We start from the raw sequence: 26,719 nt of genomic DNA, 5'->3' as shown, positions 1-26,719 counted from the left end.
GGGAGCAAGACTAGATCTGTGACATGCAGTTCACTCTCATGCCAGAGGCATAAATAAGCTACAGAGCTCTTGTCTCTGGGAATAAATGGGTAAACTGAGCAGCCAGGAAAGGTCAGGCTAGATGGTTAAATGGAGACTGGGAACAAAATAGTCATCTGACAGTGTTATGCTGGATACAGCCTATATTATTCACAAACTCAAAGGGGGCATTATGAAATACTTTCACTCTCCAAGAGATAAATAATTGCTGAAGAATGTCAGAAAACTGTACAACATTAAAATATATCATTAATTAAGATTACAGTCTGGGAATTCTCAGTTTATCCCAGTTTTTGAAGCATATGGATAAAATTGCTTTCTACCACAGTATTTATATGTCAAAAAAGGCAAGCAAAAGTGCATTTCAAAGTAAACAGGTAAAGGCAGTGCAATATATTTATGGATCTACTTGAACCTAGTAAGAGCAACTCATTCAACATCACTTCATCAACTTCTATCTAATTGCAGCACTTCAGCCAAATCAATACCAAACAATCTAAACTCTAGAATTACCACATCAAAACAACAGAAAAACTGTCACTATGAGAGTACTGCACATTTCCAAAACAAAATTTCTATGTGGAAGCAACCCCCATACCACTATACTTGCACAGAACTCAAAGAGAGCAAAGTCTCAGAAGAGGGAGCACTCAATCTCCTCTTCCACAAATCTTTGCAATCTTTGAGGTAAACCTGATATTCCAGCTGGCGTACCAAAGCCAAAGACTTCTATATGCTATTACATCTGGTATATGACCTCAGCCTGTGGACATAGGGGTACATAAGCAGAGGTAGGAGTGCAATATCCTTACACTCTCTACAGCCAGGAGACCCTGGAGAAACCAAAGTAAATAGAACAGCAATAAAACAGATCAGCTAAGGTGAGGGACGTACTGCCCCTTATTCCACAAGGTGCAGAGAAGTCACTACAAACAGTTTAGGTGGGGGCAGGGATGGATGTAACATTGCAAAGCAATGATCAGAAGGACATCTACTGCTATGGTAAGTTTTTACACAGCTACACTATGTCCTTTCTTAGATCACAGTTGCCAAACTCCAACACTGATGGGCGATTCCCAAAGCTTAAAAGTTGGTTAAGGTGGATGGACCACAGGCAGGGGGAGCAGTTTATCAATCTCAGGAGGATGGATCTGGCAAAGGAAGTCCATTATCTAGAAAAAGCATCCACTCCACAGTGTCTTGTGAAGGTGTGTATAGAATATCAAGTGGTTAACTCCAGAATAGCTCTGAAGACAATGCCTTTGAAGAAGGCACCAGAGGAGGATACTGCTCTGGTGGAGTGGAATCTCACAGGTGAAGACTGGGACTTGCCTTGGAAGGAACAACACAAGGAAATGGATTTTGAAATCCAATTGGAGACTGTCTATTTAGAGACAGGGTTGCCCAATTTGCCTTCCTGGAAGGAAGCAAAAAAAATTGACCGTTTTCCTAATGGCTTTAGTTTTAAGGTAGAATCACCACGAAAGTAAAGTTTCTCACCCCGTTCTACAGATTTAGAAAGAAGGTAGGTAAATGTATAGATTGGTTGAGAGACCAATTCATTGGTTCATAGGTAAGTACTAGGTTAGGCACCTTTGTGGGCCATTTTAAGCCTAGCCAGTTACACTTTTTGTGCTCAAAATAACCTAATCTAATTTGGTTACAGATTGGCCTTACCCATCCCATGGTCGATAATTATATATTAATCCCCAAGGAGAATAACTGGAATCATACAACAGATAATTTGAGGGTATCCATGCATGGGATAAAGCATTTAAGAGCTGCCTTTGTACATTAGTAGTACAGGGGACAGTCTGGGGTAAAGTTTCTTTTTCACATTCACAGATCGAAGTTGTGCTTGCAAATGGACACTGATGAACTTTGTTTTATGTGGATGGGGAGTCTGTTATGCAGCAGCATATCTTCTGCGAAATATACCTTTCCCTCAAAATCATTCTGCTGTTGTTAAAGAGGAGGTTCATAGGTTTATACTAGGCTATCTGCCCTAAGGCATTTATAAGCCTAGCCCAAAGTTTTGTGGCTTACGCCACCCCTTATATGAAAAAATACTGTGCCCATTAGTTTGTTGTGCCTCTGTCCAGCAGTGACAGAGATGATTCCCGGGGTAAACCAACGATCTCCCATCCACAGGACAAGATTTCTCTTGAACAAAGCCAGCGAGGTGCTCTGCCCCACATGGACCGGGATTTTATTCCACAGCATAGGGAGTCTCTGAGTGATAAATCTATCCCTCCAGCATGTCCTATTTATATCCGTGCTAAGGTTTAAGTCGCTTGCTCTAGTGGTTTTGGTGGATTTGGATTTTTTGAGGTGGAGCATGTCCATTAATTCCGGGTTGGACATGGCCTTGTATGTCAGGCACATGTCACCTCTGAGCAGACGGTATGCGACTGAATAGAGCTGGAGTTTCTTCAATCTGGCAGCATATGACAGATTTTGGAGTCCCTTTATCCTTTTGGTGAGGAACTTTTGGGGTCTCTCCAATTGCTGCAGATGTCGGGTGAGATACATCCCGAATGGGGCACTGTACTCGATCATTGGTCTGATAAGTGAAGAGTACAGGGGAACAATGACCTCACTAGATCTGGATGTGAATCCCTTCATGATCAGCTGGGCAATGTAGAAGGTCTTTCTAACCACTTTAGCAACGTGAGTGTCAAAAGAAAGGCCACTGTCAACCTGGGTCCCCAGGTCCCTGATAACCTCTTCTGTACTTAGTGGATTGCCACCTATATGGTAGCTTGGAGTTACCTTGTTTTTCCCGAAGGGTATGACAATACATTTTTTGGCATTTAACTTCAGGCCATGGCTCTGGCACCAGCTATCTGTTTCCGTGAGTCCCTTCTGAAGGATATCCGTGTCCGATGCACTTTCCACTATGGCGCCCAGTTTGCAGTCGTCTGCAAACTTTGTCAGCCAAAGTCCTCCCATGTTGGCCTGTACTTCTGAGAAGTAGATGCCGAACAATAGGGGGCCAAGGACCGAGCCCTGTGGGATGCCACTTGTGACCGGCTTGGAGTCTGACATAGCGCTAGCAACTCTAACCCTGTGGGTTCTGTTCTTAAGCCAGTTTGCAACCCATCTTGTGACATATGGGTTTACATTTAAACTGGTAAGTTTTTCTACAATACCCGAGTGGGATATTGTGTCGAAAGCCTTTGCAAGGTCAAGGTAGGCTGTATGGACTGCCTTTCCCTCATCAATGGCTGTGGTGACTGTTTCGAAGAAGTCAACCAAGTTCAAAAGGCATGATCTGCCCTTGACGAAGCCAAACTGGGTCAGGTCCAACGGCTGCAAGTCCTTATATCTTTGTTTATGAGCTCCATTATGATCCTCTCCATAGCTTTGCAGACTAGACTTGTTAAGCTTATGGGGCGGTAATTACCAGGGTCCGTAAAGGTACCGCCTTTGTGGAGTGGGACCACAGTTGCCGTACGCCACTCCTTGGGCACGTATCCTGTGATAAGGCTGAGATTAAACAGCTGCCTTGTGTGTGGGTTTAATTCCTCATTTAGCTCGTGTAGCACACAGCCGGGGACACCATCCGGTCCCACTGATGCTGTGTTTTTAGCTTTAGAGAGAGCAGCTTTCACCTGTGCATTTGAGATGTCTGGGAGGCTACACTCCGCTGGGATAGTTATCTCTTCTTTAGTGGGGGAGAGGGGGGTGAAGTTTGCACTGAACCTGTCTGCCAGTATGTTGGCAATGTCTGTGGGTTCAGTGATTTTTGTATCATTTTGGACTAATTCTGAGCATATCTGTGAGTTTCCACCCAGGTTCCTAACATAGCTAAAAAAGGCCTTATGATTGTCCTTTGAATCCATGGCAATTTTTCTCTCAAAATTGGCCTTAGTTGATTTTATGAGTGCTCGTATTTTTTTACTAATAATGATCAGGGGTGACTTCCCTTTTATGGATTTTGTTCTATCATGTAATATCTTTCTCCTCTTATTGTAAAGTTTGTTAATGGCTGGGGTCCACCAGACTGGACGTTTGCCCTTTGTGGAAAGAGTCTTGGTTTTATTTGGGATTGCCTGATCCATGCAGTCCTGGAGGTGTTCATAGAAGGCATTTGTAAGGGCTTCCAGCTTGGGTTGTGGTTTCCACTGGCTCAGGGGCCTTGAAGGATACCACACCAGTCTTGAGTAGTGTGAAGTTTGCTTTAGAGAAGTTCTTCACTGTGGTCTTTTTGTTTGGGGTGGGGCGGGATGTGGATTTCCAGTGAGATTAGTTTATGATCAGATCTCACCAATGAGGGATATACTTCCGGTGTGGAGCATTTTGTCCCTATGTTTGTGATAATGAGATCTAGTATATTTTCTCCTCTCGTGGGAACAGTGACTAGCTGTTCCATGGCATTTGAATTTATGAACTCCAGGAACCGTTGGGCTAGAAAGTTAGGGCTTGAGTAATGTTCCCAGTCTATATTCGGGTAGTTGAAGTCACCCAATATGATGGTGTTTGGAGATATATTTATACCCTCCAGTGTCTTCAGGAAGGCTGTGTGGGGTTCCTGAGTTTGAGAGGGTGGCCTGTAGCATGCTACAATTTGTAGAGCAGTTTTGCCTATGGTTAGTTGCACCTGGATGGTTTCCGAAGCTTCGTGGGTTGCCACCAACCTGGAGGTGTGGGTATCCTTTATGAATATGGATACACCCCCTCCTTTTGTGGTGTGGTCCAGATCCCTAGACAAAGTATTTCTTTTGCCATTTGACTTGCTGATATGCAGTAAATCCATCAAGCAAAGGTTTGAAAGATTCCTTGTACAACAAACACAGGTAATCTCTTAGCAGTCTGCTGGTTACTGAGTGTAGTAACAGGGATATGAGTCTGTCCATGTAGGACACATTTAGACTTTGTATCTCACCTTGGTCAGGAAAGAAGGGTTATTCTTTAATGAAACCAAATCTTTTTGCAAAATAAGGAAGGGAGGGGTGGCCATAAGAGCTTGGAGCTCAGAAGCCCTCCTTGCAGAAGAAAGGGTAACCAGTAAAACTGCTTTTAAAGTACAAAACTTTAGGGAGGTGGAGGATGCTGGTTCAAAAGGTGGCAAGTTAGGTTTTTCCAAAACAAAACGGAGATCCCAGGGGGGAATAATCCTCCTGGGTGGGTTAAAGTGAAGGACACACACTAGATACTGTCTGGCTTCAGTCTTAGAGAGCAAGTGGGGATTTAGCTGCATGCATAAATAAACAGTGGACAAGTGTGCCTTGGAGGAACAGGCTAGCCCAATTTTGAGTAGTTTACACAAACAGGACAAAATTTTAGAGACTCCCACCTGGAGAGAGTATTTCCTTTTAAAACACCACACAGAAAATATTTTCCATTTGGAAATGGAGATTTTCTAGTAGTATGTTTTCTTGCGTCCTGTAACACCAGAAGCACATCCACTGAAAACTAGCATCAGCAAGGAATTAAGACCATCATTCACAGCTTCAGGTTGAGTGCCTGCAAAATGGGAAGAAACAAAGAGCTCTTATTCTGCGTTAGTCCACTTTCTACAGTAACTTGCAGTGATGGCCTCTGATTAAATGAAGAAGTAGGAACCAGTGCTTCCTGGGTCAAAAGGAGTCACCAGCAAGATTTTTGATTTGTCCCATTGGATCTTCAATAGAAACTTCAGGATGGGGGGCACAGAGGTACTTAAAAACTTTGGGATGGGGGGGAGGGGTGTAGAGGTACTTTCCCCACAGCAGAAAGACATAACTGTCTTCCAGGCCTGAGGACAAGGAGTCCTGAAGCAAAGCAGTTTGATATGTCTGTTTTGAGTGGAGGCAAACAAATATATTTGAGGGATACCCCAACTGTGGACTCCATCCAGGAAGACCTCTCTGTTTAACATCCATTTGTGAGGGTCTTCCAAGGACCTACTTAAAGAATCTGCAAAAACACAGTGTTCACATGGAATGTAAACAGTCTGTATGGACAGATTTCATTGTATGGCTTGATCCTATGCCAGAAGAGCTACCCTGCACTGCTAGCAGGAATTGTCATCTCCCCCAAGTTTGTTGATGTATCACAGGACTGTGGTAGTGTCTGTGACAGTCCTCACAGGCTCTGGTTTTCACAGGTGAAAAAACACCAGAAGGGATTAAATAAGGGCCGTTATTTCTTTGAGAGTGATATATCCCCTTATCTCTTTGGGGACCAGTGACCCTGAAATGCTTAGGAGCCCCATCCATGCTCCCCAAACTGGATCTAATACACCTGTGTGCTGATCTTGGTTGGGAGAGGGTGGGCAGAAGGGAAGCCCTGGATTGAGTTGGATTTGGCAACTCAACCACTCTTTCTTCAGAAAGGACAACAGGAGAATTTGGAAGTCCAGTGGGCGATACTTCTGAGGCTGAGATATATCAGATACCACTGGATTTTTCTCATGTGTAGATTACCAAATGGCACCATGGTTATGGTTATTGTCATTTAATAAGGGTTCTCAGAACTTCCCTTGCTGAAGGGGGAGTAGGGTCTTGAAGGAGATGGAAAGGAACTGAACTTTCACATGGGGAGAAAGGCCATCATTAGACAAGTGTTCAGTCTGCAACCTATGGAGGCCAGGTCCTATGAAGGGGGGGGGGGGGTCAGAGAAGATTTCTGGAGATGGAGGGTGAATCCCAGTCTTTACAAAAGGGAGACTGTGAAACTGAGATGCAGCTATTGGGTGTCTTGGGCGGTGGCCTAGACAAGAAGCTCATCCAGATATGGGAAAATCCGAATTCCCTGGGTTCTGCAAAAGGCAATTGCTGGGGCGAGGCACTTTGTGAAAATTCTGGAAGTGACAGATAAACCGAAGGATAAAGCAGAGACATGAAAGTGCAATGAAAAAGCAGAAAACCAGGGGATTTTTTTGCTGAAGGGTAAATAGGGATATGCAGGTATGCATACTTCAAGCCTACACAGACTAGAAAACAGTGAGGAAAAATAAGAGGAAGTAGAATTTCCAGGGAGAGTATCTTAAAAAGTTACTCCAGAAATGTGCTGAGATGAGAAGTCCAGAATGGACCACCAAATGCACTCTTCTGGGGACCACAAAAAGTCCTAAAAATAAAACCTAGATGCTGGTGGAGCACCCGGCTCTATGATGACCTGGATGAAGAGATCTTGTAAAGGGATGAACCTGATTGAAAGGAAGTGGGGGAATTCCTCTCAATGAAGGGAGCTCCCTCCAAAACATTTGATAACCATGTTGAATGAAGGATAACTGCCCACTTGTCTGTCATGATGAACTCTCAGGCAGAGAGGGGCAAAGTTAGTCTTCTTGACAACAGTTCTTGGACTGAGGAGGGAGGAAGGGGGATGCAGACAGGTGGAGGATGATTTGTCTGGAAAAATTTTTCAGATTTAGAATTTTTTGTCATGAAATCTTTTTCTGAGATTTTTCATGCCCTTCTGTGAGGGGCTTTACTCCCTATAGACAAAAGGAAGTATACCTAGAAGGACAAATTCTTTGATACCTAGGAACGGACATGAGAAATTTTTGTTTAAAGTCCTGCATCAGTTTTACCCTTCTCTTGCAGTGTCTCGGAAACACACCCTGCAGAAGGGCCAAATAAGAGGTCCCTCTAAATGGGAGAATCAAACGTTTTGGCCTTTACATCCTCAGGGAGGACTGTAGAAGTAGTCAAGCAAATCTTATAATAACAGATCCAGTAGTTGCAGTACTGGAAGAAGCCTTTGCTACATCATAGCTGAATTTAAAGGAATTCCTTGCTACTTGTGCAGCTTGTCCTAACACATAAATCACTTGTTGTTTGGTGTCAGAAGCCTCAAAGTTAGCCATAGTTTTAAATCCCCTAGAATGGCGATATTTTGACATTTGAGTTTAAGTAACTTAAGGTCAAGATGGCAGAGGTGTAAACCTTTTTACCATACCAGTCCATGGCCCTACTATCTGTCTGACTGTAACACATTAGTTGCTGGTAGAAGCTTAGTAAAGTTTATTAACAGATATAGAAAAAACAGAAGGATCTGCTACAGGGTTTTTGTACAAAAACGTTATGCCCTTAAGGTACCTTAAAGCACTTATTAGGCTTCTTGGGAACTGGATTCTGGCAATTTGGAGAATTAGAAGTGGATGAAAAATAATCCAAGAAGGCCTCTAAAGCTGGAAGAACAGGAGAAGGCATAGGAGGACCTACTTCCAGGAAGCTGTAGTACATTTTTTGTATGCCAGTGACCTGTTTGGACTCCCAATCAAAATGTAACATCAATTTATTTACAGCCTGTTAAGCCCTGTGAAAATTCAACATCTTTTCCTTGAGACGTCTGCACATGAGAAACATGGGTGGTTTTCGGTTTCTTTTTCTTAGGGGAGAAATCAGCCTGCAAGAACTCAAGTGGGTGGGAACCCTGACAGACCTTGATCAAAGTGCCAGGCACCTACTCCCTAAAAAGGATTTGATGTATGCCCCCTGGTCCCTCTGAAATGATCACTCACAGCTCCCCCTTCTTGACTGCATTGGAACGAGTCTGAGATGTGTGACAGTCATACACCACATCTGATCCAGACAGGGTAACGGTAGAGAGCATCTCAGAAATCATTGGATGTACCACGGATTCCTGCAGCATCTCAATGGTAGCATCCAAATCAAAATGGGCAGAAGAATTTTAAGCTCGAGTTTCCTTGAAAAACTTCTTGGGTGAGAGTGAAGCGTCTTGTGGTAGAGTTCCGCAATTTTGTTTTGCGTGAGGCGCTTCAGAACCTGAGTCTTTTTAAGTATACAAGAAAGAAAGTAGAATACGAAGGGTTTTAGGAACAAAATTGGCAAATGCTAAAATTTCTGTATTCATGTTCAGCCACTAGACAGAATAAATACTGGAAGTGGAGGTCTTTATAAGGGATCTGCCTGCCACAGTCACACTGCCCCCTCTTAGTTGACATTAAGAAATATTTTAACTATAGGAATAAAGAAGGTTCCCCAATAAGGCACTCATCTGATGAACTCTAGGCAATGGTAGCTGCCAACAAAGTGGCGAGCAAACTGATGGAAGAGAAGACCCTGTGTTTGCACAGTCAGCAAGATAGCCTGGGAATCTTGTGCTCTTGTGTACCTCTACACCAATCAGCTGAGGTCCAACGTTGGACATACAATGTTGGTGTTACTGTCCTAAGGTAGAAGGAAAATGATTATGACTGTCTGGATTTGTTGGACCATGCAAACTGGTAGATTACCTATAGCAATCAGGAAAGAGTCAAGATTTTAAGCACCTATCTCTACTTAAAATAAACCTTTCATCATAGGACTTACTGTGGAAGCTGACAGAGTTTCCATCTTCGCTGCATGAATTTCTGTCTGTTGAGCCATTTGAATTTACAGTCTGGAAAGTGAAAAGCAGTCTTTTACGGCGGCATGGCCGGGATGACCGACACTTTCTTTTCGGTTGGCGGGAGAGAGGTACAGGACTAGGAGGGCAGTCATCCAGTTCAGGGCTCTCAGAATTTGTGCCACCACTACAGTTGTTGATCTCTGCCTCTCCATTGGGTGGTTCAGAAGACATTTCTTGATTTGAGAGTTCTGACCCATTATCCTCACCCTCTGAACCTGCATCATGTTCTTGATTGGCTGCTGCAGACTCTTCCTCATCACCTATAAAACAGAAAAGTAAAATAAGATGCTTACTGTTGTCATAAAAGTATACAGTTCTGCTTACTAGCACATCATTCTTATACACTCAGATTATGAAACAGCAAGTCTCGCTCCTACACAAACAAAAATGCTATTATCCTGCTTTCCTAGTCATATAAACACACCTGACAAATTTGATTTTCCATTTAAAATCACAACTCAGATGGTTACTGACTACTACCAAATTGTAGTATACTGCATTAATAATAATATCATACTTAGTAGATAAGTCACATATCTCAGATTTGGGTTCTGTCTTCTTTCAGAACAGAAAAGCATGTCAGATCATGTGTTTGAACTGCTGAGAGCTGTTTGACACTTACAGTGGAAACAAGAAAAATAGCACAAATCTTATATCCAGTACTGTGTCAGAATACTGTTTTCACATCTGTTACACAATGCACACGTCGACTGTTTAAAGCATATATCATTTAGGCTACAGAAATATAAATAGTCACCACAACTCCCAATTCTTGTCAAGGACAGCCTATAAAGTACAGTTGTATAAGTAAACTTACCGTAAAAGTAGATGTTCCAATAATCACTGCTGCAGTAGCCATAGCTATATGGGTTATATCTCGCAAAGGATATAACAGCCAGACAGCTTCCAAAGTTTCATGGCACCTTCCACACCCCCAAACTGTCAAGCAGTTCAGGCTGTTAAAGACAAGTTTGGTTGCCAAGTCCTTCATACCTTTCCTGCCAACAGAGAGAGAAGGAGGCTGAGCCCTGAAAGGGAAATGCAAGGAAGAACAAAAATGAAACAACCACACCCTGGCATAAACAACACACCAAAAAATAAAGAGAGTAGAGCGAAGGAGTGACTACTGCAGCAGTGATAATTCTAACATCTACTGCTATGGTAGGTTTACTTACACAACTGTACTATGTTCCTCATATTGATCATAGCTGTAGTAGTCTGAGCTACATGGGAAGATTACACTAGCTTACTACATCTGGGAAGTGGAAAAGGAGGAGTCTGGAACCGCTGCAGAATGGTCATTGCAAAGCCTGATCTAGACCTAGAGAAGGAATCAAATGTATAGTGCTTTGTATCTGTTACCAGACCATCAGCTGGCAAGATGCTGTACTCCCATACTGTGTCCAAGCTATGGAATAATCTTCCCACCAGTATCAGAACTATCAGCACTACTGCAGCTTTCAAAAGGTCACTCAAAATACACCTCACTTCTGACTGGCTATGCTCCTGCACACCACCTACCAGTACTACTTCCATCTCTGGATCATTAACTTGATCTCCCTCTCTCCTGTAACCTAAATAAGCATGTACTTAATAGATTCATGAATGGTGTATGAATGTAATCTTCATGCCATGATGTACTACTATGACTACCACTTTACTAATCCTGAATGTAAACCTGATACCTTGTTGTATTACTTTTACCTGTCAAAATGTACAAACAATATCAACATTCAATGTTCTACGTACTTATGTCAATGCTAAATACTGATGTAAATTTTATGTATACTTCTATGTAACCATGTGGAGCTTTTCTCCCCGGGCCTCCACTGAAAATGGGCTCTTTGTCAGACCCAGTGGACTTTCCCGGTTAACAAATGCAATAAATAAATAAATAAAATATTTAGAGGACCATACTGCAGCTTCTAGCATACTTCTAAAATCCAATGTTTTACAAAAAGCCATAGATAAACCGAAGGCCCTGGTAGAATGGACCTTGAACCTGCCTGGAAAAAAGTCATTGCTGTTGTAGTGCGTATAAACATGGTAATCGCCTTAGACAGCCATTTGGAAATTGTCTGTAATGATACAGGTTGTTCCTTTTTCTTAAATGCACAAGAAGACAGCAGAGTTGTGTAAAATCTTATCATAACAGTAGATGCTCTTCTCTTCATTGTTTTAGTACTCTTTACCTAAGGGATCCCCTGCCAAGGATAGCCCAACTTTCAGTCTGTATATCAAAGCCTTTAGTTCTTGTAGGAGCCATATGTTACACATATGCTCCCTGTGCAAGTCATAGGTAATAAAGGTGACATATGGATGCACACAGTAAGAAATGAAAAAGCCCCAGGAGGAACAGAATACCCTCAGGGATGAGGACAACATGTGGATCCAGAAGGAAAAAAATGGGAGAAAGAACCCCACGGCCAAGAGGGCAAAAACAAAAAAAAAATATAGGGCAAGAGACAGAGGAAGTAGGAGGGACGGACAGACAGAATACTGCAGCAGTGGAGAGAAGGACATCTACTGTTATGGTAAGATTTTCACAACTGTACTATGTTCTTCAAAATCACTGTTGCAGTATTCTTTACTTAAGGAAGCATACAAGAGCTTAAGAGGAAGCCTAGGAGGAGGAAGGAACAGAAGAGGCCTCTACAAACCCATGGAGGATCGCCGTGGCAAACCTTCCCCGGCCCTGGAAATAATATCCAACTTGTAATGCTTATTGAATGCATACAGACCAAGTAGCAGCCTCAAGGATGAATTACTATCCAGACCCATGAAAATGGCACTAAAGGAGGCAACTGCCCTAGAAGAATGCGCTTTTACAGATGAGGCAAGACATTTGCCATGAAGAGAATAAATAAGAAATCACCTCAGAAATCCAGGATGATACAGTTAGCTTATAACAGACAAACCCAAAGTCCTGGGATGAAAGAAAACAAAAAGCTGCTCAGATTTGCAAATAAAATACAGTTGTGTAAAATCTTACCATAACAGTAGATGTCTTTCTCTTCACTGCTGCAGTAATCATTACAATAGGTATTCCCTGCCAAGGGTGACCCAACACCCAGCCAGTATATGCAAGCTTTTAGGTTGCTTTAAGGTATGCCGTATGTCAAACATATCCTCCTTGTGTAATGTAAAATATAAAGGTGACGTCCGGAAGTACCATTCTCAGAACTGGGAGTCCCAGCAGGAACACCAGTCCAAGGAATAAACAGGTAACCAGTACATCTAGAACAGAAATGGACCAGAGGTGGAGGCAGGGAGTGAATACTGGAACAATGAAGAGAAGGACATCTACCAGTATAGTAAGAGTTTACACAACTGTACTACGTCCTTCCATTTTATAGTTGCAGTATTCATTACAATAGGGACAGTGCCAAAGTTCAGGGAGGAGGAAGGAAATGCAGAGCTCTTCAGGAAACCATGAAGGATGATCCTGAGAACAGCAGCTCTAGCTCTGGAAATCCCATCCCACTTGTAAAGGTGTGTACAGAAGTCCAGGTAGCTGCCTCAAGAATGCAGTTAGTATTTAAATCCTTGAAAAAGCAGCAGAAGTGGCCACAGCTCTAGTAGAATGAGCCATAATAGGAGGAAGGCTCTTACCATGAAAGGGATAACAAAAAGAGATGGCTTTAGAAATCCAAGAAGAAATAGTCTTCTTGGACACAGCTAATCCCATAGCTCTCAACCTTCCATCTCCAAAATGAGGAACACTTGCCTTCATAATGTGGAACAAATGGGCAAAATGTAGAACACATACTAATGGCTTACTAACAACTTCAACTAGGAAGATCATAGGATGGTTAAAATATGCTGGTTTTATTTATAAAGATCACTTAATGAATTAATATGATTAATTTCTATTTACCATGGATTTCACTTAAAAAAATTCCTAACACTGAATGTGTGACAGACTCTTTCAATATGGAACTTTGAGGAACTTCGAGAAACATGAAATTTTTAAGACCCCAAATGAGGTATGTCCCTCGTAATGAGGTACACTTGAGAGGTATGCCTAAGGACCTTGGATGAAAGGAAATGAAAAGCTGCTCTGATTTATTAATAGTCTTAGCCTCATCCAAATAATATCTGAGTTGTCTATGCACATCTGTGTGCAGCATCTCCTCACTGGCAGATTGCGGAGAAGGGAAAAAAAGTGGGCAAATGAATAGACTGATTCAAGGACAACTCAATTCACCACCTTGGGCATAAAAGATTGATTAGCACGCAAAGACACACTGACCTTATAAAACACCAAAAAAGGAGGATAAGCTAAAAGGGCTTGAAGCTCAGACACCCATTTGGCAGAAGTAAAGGCTAACAAAGTACGGTCTTTCAACAGCAATGCTGCAGGGAAGCTGCAGGCTAAAAAAGAGCCTTAGTTAATTTTTCCAAAACAAAATTAAGATCCCAGGGAGGAGGAACAGGCTTCCTGGGAGGCCTAATATGAAAGACCCCTTTAAGGAATTGGTTAGCCTAAAATCTAGAGCCTAAAGGCGAAGTTAAAGGCAGACAAGCAGAGATAGCTGATAAGTGGGGGCCTTAACAGAAGAGTAAGCCAACCCAGCACACAACAATTCACATAGAGAGAGAACCAAAGGAACATCCACAGAAAGTGGATCCAGATTACGAGAAAGACACCAAACAGAAAACCTCTTCCATTTGAATAAATAGAATTTCCTAGTATTGGGTTTCCTGGCCTCTTGCAGGACCCTAAGCATGTCCTCAGAAAAAAAGGTGTCTATGTGGAATCAAAATTCTATCACCCACAGTGTCGGATGAAGAGTGGATAAGTGGGGATGGATGAGAGATCCCTTGTTTTGTGCGAGTAGGTCCACGCTGTGAGGTAACTTGTGATGATTGCCCTTGGCTAAATGCAGAAGAGAATCAATGCTGTCTTGGCCAAAAGGGAGTCACCAACCAGATTTTGGGAGCATCATGTTCAATTTTGAACAGGACTTTTGGAATGAAGGGGAGGGAAAGCATAAAGAAGCATTCCCTTCGAAGAAAAAACAGTGTGTCCACCTTGCAAACCAGAGAACCTGGGACTCTGGTACAAAAATAGAGGAAGTTGTCTCTTCAGAGGGGAAGCAATAAGATCTATTTGAGGAGTACCCCACTGGTGGATCATGTTCAGAAACATCTCCCCATGACGCATCCATTTGTGGGATTGAGTTAAGGACCTCCTAAGTGTGTCTGCCACAATATTTTGTCCTGAGGGAACGTGAACAGCCTGAAGAGTCACTTGATAGTGAATAGCAAGTTCCCACACCAGGACTGCCAACCAGCACAGAGGATAATATCTTGCCCCCCCCCTTTTGTTTACATACCACATCAATGTGGTACTGTCTGTAAATACCTTGAGAGGTCCCGGGGAGGAGAGAGAATGAAAAACCTCAACAACCAGCACAATTGCTTGCATCTCTGACACTGATGTGCTCTTTCTGTTGACAAGGCGACCACACCCCCTGTACCTTTAAGGAGCCAAATGCTGCTCTCCATCAGACGTCTGAAGCATCACTGAACAGCTCCTGAGAGGGAAGAAGGGGATGAAAAGGGAGCCCTGGATTTAGAGACAACTGTTGAATCCACCACTTCTTGAGAGACAGAAGAGGAAACCACTGAAACTTTCTCATGTGAAGCTTGGCCAGAGGGAGAATAGGAATCGTGGATGCCATGAATCCCAGAGCTCTCAGAAACTCCCTGGCTGTCAAAGAGGGCAGAGGAAGAAGAGTTTGAAAGAAAGAAATAAGTGTTAAGGCCTTGAGAGAAGGCAGGGATGCCAGCATAGGCACTGCCTGAATCCTACACCCCAGAAAAACATGATCTTGAGAAGTAGGCAGAAAAGACATTTTGAAGTTTACTGTGAACCCCAGGCTTTGCAGAAGTGAAATGGGAAAATGAAGACTTTGCAACAGGATCTCTGGACAGGATGCCTGAAACAGGAAGTCATCCAAGTAAGGACAGACTTAGACCCCCTGAAGTCTGCAAAAAGCAATCATGGGAGCAAGTCATTTGAATACCCTCAGGGTAGTAGAAAGGCCAAAGGGCAAAGCAGAGAACTGAAAATGCAGGAAGCAACAAAGAAATGTAAAAACTTCCTGAAAAGAGGATGGATCGGGATATGGAGCTAAGTATCCCAGAGATCCAGCGACACCATACAAGCCTGAGGAAACAAAAAGAGGGAACAAAGTCAGAAAGGACAACATTCAAAAGGAGGGCAAAGTGTTGAGATGAGAGAGGTCTAGAATTGGTCTCCAATTACCCTCTTTTCTGGGTACTAGAAACATCCTGGAGTAAAGACCAACCTCCTCCTTTGGGACACAGGCACCTCCTGAATTAGTACCCAGAGTCAAAAGGTCCCAAAGCACCTCTGGAAAGGAGAGTATTTCCTGAGGGGGCTGAGGAACACCCATAAAAGGGGGAAGGGATTTTCAAAGCACAAAAGACCCCTGGCGAAAAATTGACAGGACCCAAGAATCCTGAGTAATCTACAGCCAAAAAGGAAGAGACAGAGGTGAAGAGAAAAGAGGAAAGAGTTTGGGAAGATAGAGAGAGATGAAGAGAAAGAAGAAAGTAGCTAGGAAAAATAGGATAGTCAGACAGCACATGGTTTATCTGGAAAATGAGACTTCTGAGTCTCAGAATTATGAATAGCCTTAGAAGCAGGAGTCCACTTGCCACCCTTTTTACCCTTAGAAGGAGCACGAGATTGCCTGCAAATAAAGGCTGGCTTATCGGGGTAGTTTCAAGAACATAGAAGCCTTACTAAAAACATACCAACAAAAGACAAAAAAGATTTCTATACTAACCCACCTACTTCACATAGGTCAAATCCCAAGAATTTCTGGCACTCAATAAATCAAATACTACATCCTGGCAGCCCCTCATCTCCTAATCTCTGCCCAACAAATACAACCCTAGAAAGTGCTTCTATCTTCAATTCCTACTTCACTGAATCCATTAGTAAGTTGAGAAGTACTGTTCCCCCTAATTCTAACACTACAAATCCACCTGAACCCTCCTCTAGACAGAATTCTAACATTTTCCCTTAAATCAATTCCTACTAGCTACATCAAATCACTACTTTGCAAACTAAAACCCTGTTCTAGATCTGCTGATAAATACCTTCCTACTTTCTTCAGATAGCACCAGTCTCCATACTGAAAAAACATTCCATCTCAGAATCAAAAGTTCCCTCTATCTGGAAAGAATTCTATACTCTACCTATACACAAAGGTGGTAACTCCATAGAAATATCTAATTTCAGACCCACTGCCACCCTGTCATCTCTCAAAAATAGTGGAAAATGTGTGCATAAGCAAGTCATGGAACACTTACCTCAAGAAAATCTGCTCACTCCCACACAACATGGCTTTCATACAAAACATAGCACCACTACTGCTCTCCTATACTTTATCAACACTGTTTCTCTTGCCAGAGACAAACTTGTATCATGCTTATACCTAGATCTCTCTAAAGCATTCGAAACAGTCACTCACTCCTTTCTTCTGGACAAACTCACTAACCTTAACTTCTCTACCATTGCCTGGTTTACTAGCTATCTCACAGATCGATTACAATCAGTAAAGTGGCTCTCTATTCTCTCCCCTCCTCTCCCTAGCAAAACAGTTCCCAAAGGATCTATTCTTGGTCCACTACTCTTCAATATATTTACAAAGCTACTCTATACCTCCTGCCCTCAGTCATCCCTTGTCCAATATGCTGATGACTCTATAGTCATCACAACTGCAGATACCCTCCCTGACTTAAATTCTATTATTCAGAAATCCTTCAACTCTACTGAAACCTGGCTCTCTAACAACCAGCTAATTCTGAATCCTAAAAAGAAAAAACTTTTACTTTTTCTTCCCAAAAACCTAAACCACCTTAAATCCACTTTTGTTATCTATTCTCTAAATAAAACTCCAATCATAGCTGAACCCAACACAAAACTTCTAGGGGTCATTACAGATGACCAAATGAAGTTTAACTTGCATGTTAACACACTTGTATTAAGAAAACCCATCAAGAACTTGGCCTCTTATACAGAAATAAAAAGTTCCTATCTAACAAAGCTGAAGTCTCCCTCCCTCTCTCATGCCTATCTCCTACCAAGCCTATTATACAGCTCTCAAATCCTCACAAACCTCTCTCCTAACTAGCTTGAAGTTACCTATAACAAAGTGGCCAGATTTGCTGTGAATCAAAGCTATAGATCACATCACTGCCTCTCGTTAAAACACAAACTGGCTAGAAGTCCCCACACCATTTACTCCTCTCTCAGCTTCAGCTTATACACTCTGTCTTGTACCAACCATCTTTCAGTCCCAATTTGTCTCCTCTAATCTCCTATACTCTTAGGACTCTTCATAGCTCAGACCAAGACTTACTACAAATCTATAAACCTAAGAGCAAAACTGGTCAAAACCTCTATCACTACTACCCTACCATTTCTTGGAACAAGCTCCCATTGGAAATTAGAAGACACAAACATAATGAATTTAAATATGCCAAAGACTACCTAAAAGGCTACTAGACATGCCGCTGTACTCACCCACCATAAACTGTCTACTCTCTTACACAGCTTACTGTCTGCCCCCTTTGTTTTATTTCTGTATTGTGCCAGCTCTCTCTGTTCATCTTATCTAGCTATTAACCCATTGCTCAATCTTAAAAATATCTCTACTTATATATTATAGACATCTTAACTAGGTAATAACTCGTTGCTCAATCTTAAAAATATTTCTGTTTATATACATGTATAATCCTCACTAATTGCATCTACATTGGCTGTACTTATAAACTCTGCATACTGTTTCTGCACATACCTTAAGTTAAAGATCAATTTAAATAAATTCTGTACTTAACTTTTATGTCTTTGAAAATGTTAATGCTGTGTTTATAATATTACGTTCTTGGACAATTTTATTGTAATTTTGTAGAGCTTTTCTCCCCGGGCCTCCACTGGGACAAACCCAGTCAACAAATGTAATATAAATAAAATAATAAATACATTTAGGCACAAGAGAAACAAATATGTTTAAGTTCTTGTAAACCCCTGCCCTTATCCTGAAGGGGCTTTAACACAGCAGCAGCTGCTTCGCCAAACAAGTGTTTATTATCTAGAGGGACATCCAGCAACTTACCCTTTACATCATCAGGCAAAGGTTGGAGCTGAAGCTAAGAATAACTCCTTATCACTGACCCAAAAGCAACAGCCCTGCAAGTAGCATCTGCTGCATCAAAACTACACTTGATGGAATGATGAGCCACCTGGGAGGAAGTCCCTAACATAGAAAGGGCAGAAGTTTTATCCTCAGTGTCTGGAAAATCAGAAATAACTTGACAGGCCTGGGATAGGAGACCAACAAATACCTGGACGTATGGGTCTGATAATTAACAGCCCTAAAAGCCAAGATAGCAGAGGTACAAAACCTTCTTGCCTAGCCTTTCCATGGTCTTGTTATCTTTATCACAGGTGCAGTAAACTTGGGAGAAGGAAACAACAGAGAGGGCTTGTCAGAAGCTACAGACACCACCGAGGGGTCAGCAAAAGAACACAACAGTCCTCAGGCACCTTATAGAATCTATCAGGTTTCTTGGGAGCAAGGGCCTGAGAGTCTGGAGCCTTAGAAGCACTGGAAAATTCATCCAACAAGGCAGCCAAAACAGGAGGAAAAGGAAAAAGTTTAGGAGAGTCCATCTGCAGCAACTCATAATACCTTTTATGTACCTCAGAAACCTGAGCACAGTCCCATTTGAAGAACTCCATCATCCTGGAGATTGGATCCCCAAAATAAAATTCTTCTTCCTCTGATCCACAGTCCAAAGAAAGGGAATCTGAGAACAGTAAGCAAGGGATTCCTCATCTGAATCTGGCTCCTCCTCAGAGGAATCTTGTTCCCTGGGTCTTTTTAGGGAAGTATAGGACCAGCTGGGGCTGGAACAGAAACTCCCTGAGGAGGTTTCAGTGCCATCAAAGCACTAAACAAGCCCTGAGTGCAGGACTGCCATTCACTTTGTGGCTCCTTAGGAGCAGGAGTAATAAGTTTAGTCTTTTGGTTTTTCTTCAGTGGGACACCCGCCTTATAAAATTTGGCAGGTTCTGACTCGGGACGGCACTCAATGATGGTAGTAGGGATATTCTTCTCTGACTAAAATTTGATTAACACCCCTACACTCCTCGGAGATAATCAGCTGTGGTTCCCTCTGAATGTCCGAAGTGGACGGCTGCATTGCCTCCTTAGATGTGCTTGCAGTCAGATCCCAGCCAGCCTCCTACCAGATCGCAGCACAGGAATCCAGCAATAAAGCTGGGTGAACCTCTGAGCATTCACTCACCTCAAAAAAGACATCTGCCGGAGGCTGAACAGCAGAAGATTCCAGCCTAGGCTTCTTGGCCTTTTTCACTGACTGCTGTCCCTTGGAACTGGAAGTTCCCTCCATTGTGTCCTTCTCAAGAAGCTTAACATGCTGGTTTTCAAGATAAAGCACCAAAGAAGAGAGTCTGCTATGAAGGGTTTTAGGTAAAAAGGCCTGACAGATGGAACAGGATAGATGGTCATGCCAGGAGCCAAGGCAAAACAGACACTATTCATGGAATCTATCTCCCACACTGGCTTTTACCCTTCTTGGATGACATGAAACCACACAAGCAACAATAAAAGAAAGAAAAAAAAAGAAGTCCAAACAAAAGCTGGCTCAGGCGGGTCCATGGTAAAACTACAATTTATTGAACTTTAATAAACAGAAAATATATTAGTTATTAGACATGAGTTGCGTGTTCCTATATTGGGGTTATGTATTTTATATGATCTATTTATATTTTAGATATTTTTGTATGGTGAATAATTGATAAAAGCAATGTGCTGTTTTAAAGAAGGGGTGTGTGTGAAGTGACCATCGGGTTGCTTCAGGGGAAACATGTATAAGATTATCTAATGAAGTGCACAAGAAGTGAACGAATGCACTAATCTTCTTTTTGTGTTTATTAAAGTTCAATAAATTGTAGTTTTACCGTGGATCCTCCTGAGCCAGCTTTGATTTGGACTTTTAAAAAGGGACCCCGATGGGGCACTTATCTGCAACGGCTAGGTGAACCAGCAATGGAACAGGTATTCAAGACCAATGATCAAGACATGGTGTTTGAATTGGTGGCAAAGATGTTCTGAGGATGGTACACCCTGACGTCACCTTTATGCCCTACGTTACACGAGAAGCATGTGTGTGACGTACAGCGTGTCTTAAAGCAACCTAAAGGATCTGGTACACTGGATGGACATCAGGACATCCTTGGCAAGGGATCCCTACTGTAATGAATACTGCAACAGTGAAACGGAAGGACATATTTAGTTTTATCCAAATAATATTCTAGCTGTCTATGCAAATCCAAGGTGTGAAGAACCTTCTCACTGGCGGACTGTGGAGAAGGAAAAAAAAGGAAGATGAGTAGACGGATTAAGGGACAACTCACTGATCACCTTCGGCATAAAGAAGGATTAATATGAAGAGACATGTGGTCTCTGTGCAAAACCAAAAAAGGAGGAATAGCCACTGTGATGATGTGATGCATTGCCAGCTATGTCAGGAGAAGTAAGACAGTGATGTGTAACATATGCCAGCATAGCTAGCTGGAGTTTTGTAAAGAATTATATATCATTTGTATATGAAACTGATATGTACTGATATATATATAGGTTGTGTTGAAAATGTATTTGTAAAGCTGCTTGTGTTAAAAATCTACCAACACTGGGTCATGCTAGATAAAAAAGAAACACACCCGTATGTCACAGACTGTACTGTTACTGTTGAAATTAATATATTGTAACAGAGGATACTGGAAGAGAAAATGTAAATCTCAGTTTAGCTAACTTTGAAAAATAGCCTGAAATTAAATTACCTGGTTTAGGCCATAAAGATTTACCTTACAGTTCTAAGATTGAAGCCAGAGATGGAATGTTTGTGAAAAACAGGACTAGGATTCCTATTGTATTGTCCTTAGTAATGAACGTATTGATATCCTGGAAGGGTGAAAGTTAAAAAAATGGTTTTATAACCTCCAGATGCTATAGCACATCTTACAAAGCTCTGTGTGTGCATATGGTAACACATGTGCTAGATTCTGGTTCAGTTTCTAGTGAAGGGCTAGTGTGAGATCCAGACTCAGATGACCAGATGTATGTGATTTCATTCTGTAATCCAGCTCTGAAATGATGTTTTAATAATAGATGAGAAAGAAGCCTCGGTGCAGTCTGTTTCTGAAACCTGACCAAGAAGGATGACCTCTCACCCACTTCATTTTGCTTTGCTTTAGTAAGCAACCAAGGAATAGTAAATTCTTTAGATCTGTCAGGAAAATATAATGAGACTATTTAAGTATTGTTTTTCTGTATCTGTGTGAATCTATTTCTTCTTCTTTTGGCTTTTCCCAGTTAGGGGTCGCTACAGCGGATCACTGTCCACTTATGATTCGCAGTGGAGTTTTACAGTGTCGAGTTGCCAGGCCGGCGTCCAACCTTCCACAGAAAGCACACACACATGCACACTCACGCCTAGGGCCAATTTAGTGTGTCCAATCCACCTACAGCATGTCTTTGGGATGTGGAAGGAAACCGGAGCACCCGGAGGAAACCCACGCGACCATAGGGAGGACATGCAGACTCCGCAAAGAAGGCACCCCAGCCAAGGATTGAACCAGAGAACCTCTTGCTGTGAGGCGGCAACGCTAACCGCTGCATCACCGTGGCTGCCCTCTCTGTGTGAATCAATTTATCTGCGTTATTTTTAACATTTCCTGTGACTGAAACTCTGGTGTTCATCATAAATAGATATTTAGTATTTTTATGTTTTTTTTATTTATTATTCTTAAATATATTTAAACTTTTCATTGTGGCTGGTCTTGTAAAACATAATTTAACTTTTGAGTGTACTTGTATTTATTTGGTGACATTTTGGTTGCTCCTGAAAGCCTTGCTGCATCGGTCAAATACTGCCATTTACATTAGTATTAATTCTACCAAGTATAATTGGGTATCCTTGCTAGAGCTTAGAGTAGCTGACTTCTGAGTGTTCTGGTGGCAGTACCTACCTTATAGTCTGGGCAGAAGGGGGCATAGCTGGTAAATCTGTGCCAGCCTCTGCCAGGTGTGTGTGTGTGTGTGTGTGTGTGTGTGTGTGTGTGTGTGTGTGTGTGTGTGTGTGTGTGAAAATCAAATCTGAGAGAGATTTTGTGTCTGTCTGTGCACGCATGTGCATTTGGAGGAGGGACACAAAACACTGGTTTCCTAGAAAAAGTGGTGGAGGACATGGCTGAGGACTCAACTCTATGGCTGTGCCAGAGGAGGAGTCTTACTGGGAAATAGAGAGAGAGAAGGAAACCCGAACTGTCTCTCCCCTCCACTGTATGCTCTTAAGGGAAAATGTGCTTAGTGCAGAGCTGCATCTGGAAATACTGTCTATTTTTGTTCCAAGTTAACATCGCTCACCACTGTCCATCATGAGGATTGAGACTCCTTGGATCACTGGCCCAGAGCAGGAGTATCACAGCCATAAGAGTATGAAGTTCAAACACTCTCTTAGCTGAAATGAGAACCAAAAGAACAGTCTTCCAAGCACAATGTTGCAAGAAAGCTGAAGAAGAGTACCAGTGCTTTAGGTCTGAGCCTGGTTGTAGGATTGGGGTCCCTGGTCAATGTGGCCTTGGAGAATTGACCTGGCAAACGCCGCTCTTGCTCGAGGCTAGGTCCAGTTTGTAATGTTTGGTAAAGGTGTGAACCGAAGTCCAGGTGGCCACTGCTAAAATGGAAGTGTAGTAAATTCCTTTGAAAAAGGCAGCTGAGGAGGCTGCAGCCCTGGTAGAGTGAGGTTTGACGTGACCGTGCAAGGATTTTCCATGATAGGAATAGTACAAGCCAATGAATTTTGATATCCAAGAAGAAATGGTCTGCTAGTAGACTGCCTTCCCTAGAGCTCTCGGATGGAAGGAGATGCCTAGTTGGTCAGATTTTCTGACAGATTTGGTTTCGTCTAAGTAGTACCTCAGTTGCCTGTGGACATCCAGAGAATGGAGAGTCCTCTCTCAGGAATTTTGTGGATGAAGGCAGAAAACGGGTAGCTTAATGGTCTGGTTTAATGAGAGTTCATTAACCACCTTAGGCATGAAGGAAGGGTTCGTGCTGAGGGCAACTCTGTCCTTGTGAAAAATAAGATAAGGAGAGGTAGTCATAAGGGCTTGAATCTCTGAAACCCTCCTGGTGGAAGCGAGGGACACTAGTAAAACTGTTTTCAGGGTGCATAGTTTTAGGGATACTGAATGAGCTGGTTTAAAAGGTGGCAATCTAAGTTTTTCTAATACAAAATTCAGGTCCCAAGGAGAAGGTATAGGCTTTCTGGGCAGTCTGATATGGAGTACCCCTTTCAGAGAAAGCTTGACTTCCAATCCGGAACCCAGAGGGAGTGATATGGGCAGACAAGCAGAGATGGCAGATAAATGGACCTTGACTGAAGAGTAAATTAAGGTCCTGAGTGAAGTAGCTCACACAAATGGCAGTCAGAGGGTCCTTGTTTTCCCATTGACACCACTTGGAGAATCTGTTCCATTTAGATACATAATTTCTCCTGGTACTAGGTTTTCTGGCCTCCTGCCGAACATTGAGTACATCCTCTGAATATAGGTGTCTGTAGGGGATTAGAACCCTATCACCCATAAGGTCAGTTTCAGATTGTTCACCTGGGGGTGTAGTAGGGATCCTCTGTCGTGTGTGAGCAGGTCTATTTGGTGGTTAACCTATGATGATTGCCCTTGGCTAGTAGGTGGAGAAGGAGAAACTAATGCTGTCTTGAGAAAAAAGGGGGTCACCAACAGGATTTTGGGCTTGTCCCTCTATATTTGTAGGAGAACTTTCTGAATCAGTGTGAAAGGAGGGAAGGCATAGAGGTACATTACCTCCCAAGGGAAGGAGAAGGTGTCCACTTTCCAAGCTTGTGGATCTGGGTCCCTTGTGCAGAATCTGGGCATCTGTCTGTTGTGGGGGGAGGCAAAGAGATCTGCTTAGTGGAATATCCCACCTGTGAATAAGGTCCAGGAATACCTCTCTGTGAAGCATCCATTCATGAGAGGGAGCGGAGGTTCTGCTGAGTGCGTCTGCCATAACATTCTCTGTTGAGGGAATATATACTGCTACCAGATGAATCTGCAGTGATAATGCTAGGTACCATATCTGGATGGCCAGGCTGCACAGAGGGTAGGACTTTGTTCCCCCCTGTTTATGTACCACAGGACAGTCATATTGTCTGTGATCATTTTCAGGGTTCCTGGCTGAACAGCTGATTTGAATGTTAGTAGGGCTAACAGTAGTGCCCTCGTTTCCTTCATGTTGATATGGTCCTTCTGTCTTAGGTTGGACCATCTGCCTCGTACAGAGAATTGATTTTAGTTTATTAGTAGCACTGCACCCCACCATGCCGCGTTGGTATGGTGGTAGCATTGTTACCTCACAGCAAGAGGTTCTCCCGTTCGATTCTCAGCGTGGCTTGGGAGTGCCTTCTGTGTGGAGTCTGCATGTCCTCCCCGCGGTTGGGTAGCATTCGAAAGACATGTGTGCGTAAATGGGCATGTCTTCGTTGAAGGTTGGGCGTCGAGCTGGCACCTTGGCATTTCGTAAAAATCTACTGCCAATTATTAGCGAACCGGAGTTCCGCTGTGGTGACCCCTTACCGGGAAAAAGCCGAAAGACAAACAAGTAGCACTGCACCCCACCCAAAGTCTGATGCATCTGTGGAGACCTGTTTTAATGGGCTGGAACCTGTAGAGGGGTTCCTTGGTTGAGTTGAAGTGCTGATACCCACCACTGGAGCTCCCACTTCAGACACTGAAGTAGGGGAAGGGGTGAGTCCAGGGGCTGGCAGTGTTGGCTCCATACGTTTTTTTAGGATCCACTGTATTATTTGCATGTGGAGTCTTGACAAAGGCAGCATGGGTATAAGTGATGCCATGTGGCCTAACAGACTTAGGAATTCCCGAGCTGGCAAGGAGGAGTGGGTTTGGAGTATTCTGAAGTATAGACAAAGGTCTAAGATTCGTTGGTCTGGAATTAAGACATTCAATCTGTCTGTTCTGATAATGCATCCCAAGAAAACCAGGTCTTGAGAGGGAGTCAGGTGAGACTTTTCATGGTTTATGGGAAACCCTAATTGAGTTAGGGTGGAAATGATCCATTTTAAGTGGAGTAGAAGGACTTGGTGGTCTTGATGGAGTATAAGCTAGTTGTCTAGATATGGGTATATCTGAATACCGTGTGTCCTGCAGTGAGCAATGAAGGGAGACAGATGCTTTGTGAACACTTGAGGAGCAGTGGAGAGTCCAAAGGGCAAGGCAGAGAATTGGAAATGGCAACCACCTGTTACAAAGCAGAGGAATTTCCTGTAACCTGGATGTATAGGAATATGCAGGTAGGCATCCTTCAAATCCTGGGTTACCATGAAAGCCTGAGTTGGTATGAGTGGTAAGAGCAGGGGTAGAGTAATCATTTTGAAGCTGGGTACCTTGAGAAAGAGATTTAGGAAAGATAAGTCTAGAATTTGCCTCCGTGGGGCATCTTTCCTTGGTACCAGAAACATTCTGGAGTAGAAGCCTATGTTTCTTTGTGGGGAGGGTAACTGTTCTATGGTGCCCTGAGCCAGTAGCTGTTGAATGAGACTTTGTAAAAATACTTGCCATCCAGGAACCGGCTGAGGCTCAGGATGCTTCACTTTTTGTTTAAAGGGGTAGCCGGTGGAGAGAGAATTGGAGCTGACATCTGTTTGGGTGGAAGTGAAGGAACAGACCCCTCCGACTGAATGAATTGTGATTCTCCTCCGCCATCAGGATCTGATGGTTGAATAGCCTCAGCAAAAGTACGTGAAGTTTCCGCCATCCAAGCTTCCATGGAGGTTCCAGTGCCTGGTTTGAAAATGGAAGTCTGAGAAGATCCCGGGCTTTCATAAGCCTCGAGAATCTGCTCGGATGCCTGAGGCGCTGAGTGGGATTTCCAGCCCGATTTTATTGGCCTTCTTCCTCGGCAGCTTGGCGGACGGGCCTACTCCACCTTACATACCGAGCGCCAGATGTCGTAGTCTCTGATTTTCCAAGTACAGTTTTAACACGGCCAGGTGGCTGCCAAGAGTTTTTGGGACGAAAGATTTGCAGATGGAGCAGGACGTATGGTCGTGGACCTCACCCAAGCAAAACATGCACTTTTCGTGCATGTTCTTGTGAGGAATTTGTCTCCCACAAACACACTTCCCTTTTCTAGTTGACATGTACATCTTAACAGTAATCAAAAGG

General features: G+C 42.9%; 1 protein-coding gene across 1 annotated transcript in view; it reads right to left on the bottom strand.

Moving 5' to 3' along the window:
• The window catches only part of USP11 (ubiquitin specific peptidase 11), a 3,313,221-nt gene that overhangs the window by 856,107 nt on the left and 2,430,395 nt on the right, over nt 1–26,719 (bottom strand). Inside the window, exon 18 of the mRNA XM_044080280.1 lies at nt 9,306–9,644. Coding sequence (XP_043936215.1) covers nt 9,306–9,644 — 339 coding nt within the window. The remainder of the gene's footprint in view (nt 1–9,305; nt 9,645–26,719) is intronic.

This window comes from Protopterus annectens, chromosome 8.part0, assembly GCF_019279795.1.
Source record: "Protopterus annectens isolate FY-2018-M chromosome 8.part0, PAN1.0, whole genome shotgun sequence".
In the NCBI taxonomy this organism is placed as follows: domain Eukaryota; kingdom Metazoa; phylum Chordata; order Ceratodontiformes; family Protopteridae; genus Protopterus; species Protopterus annectens.
Note: the sequence above shows the minus strand (reverse complement) of the source record. Positions and strands in the feature narration are given on the sequence as shown.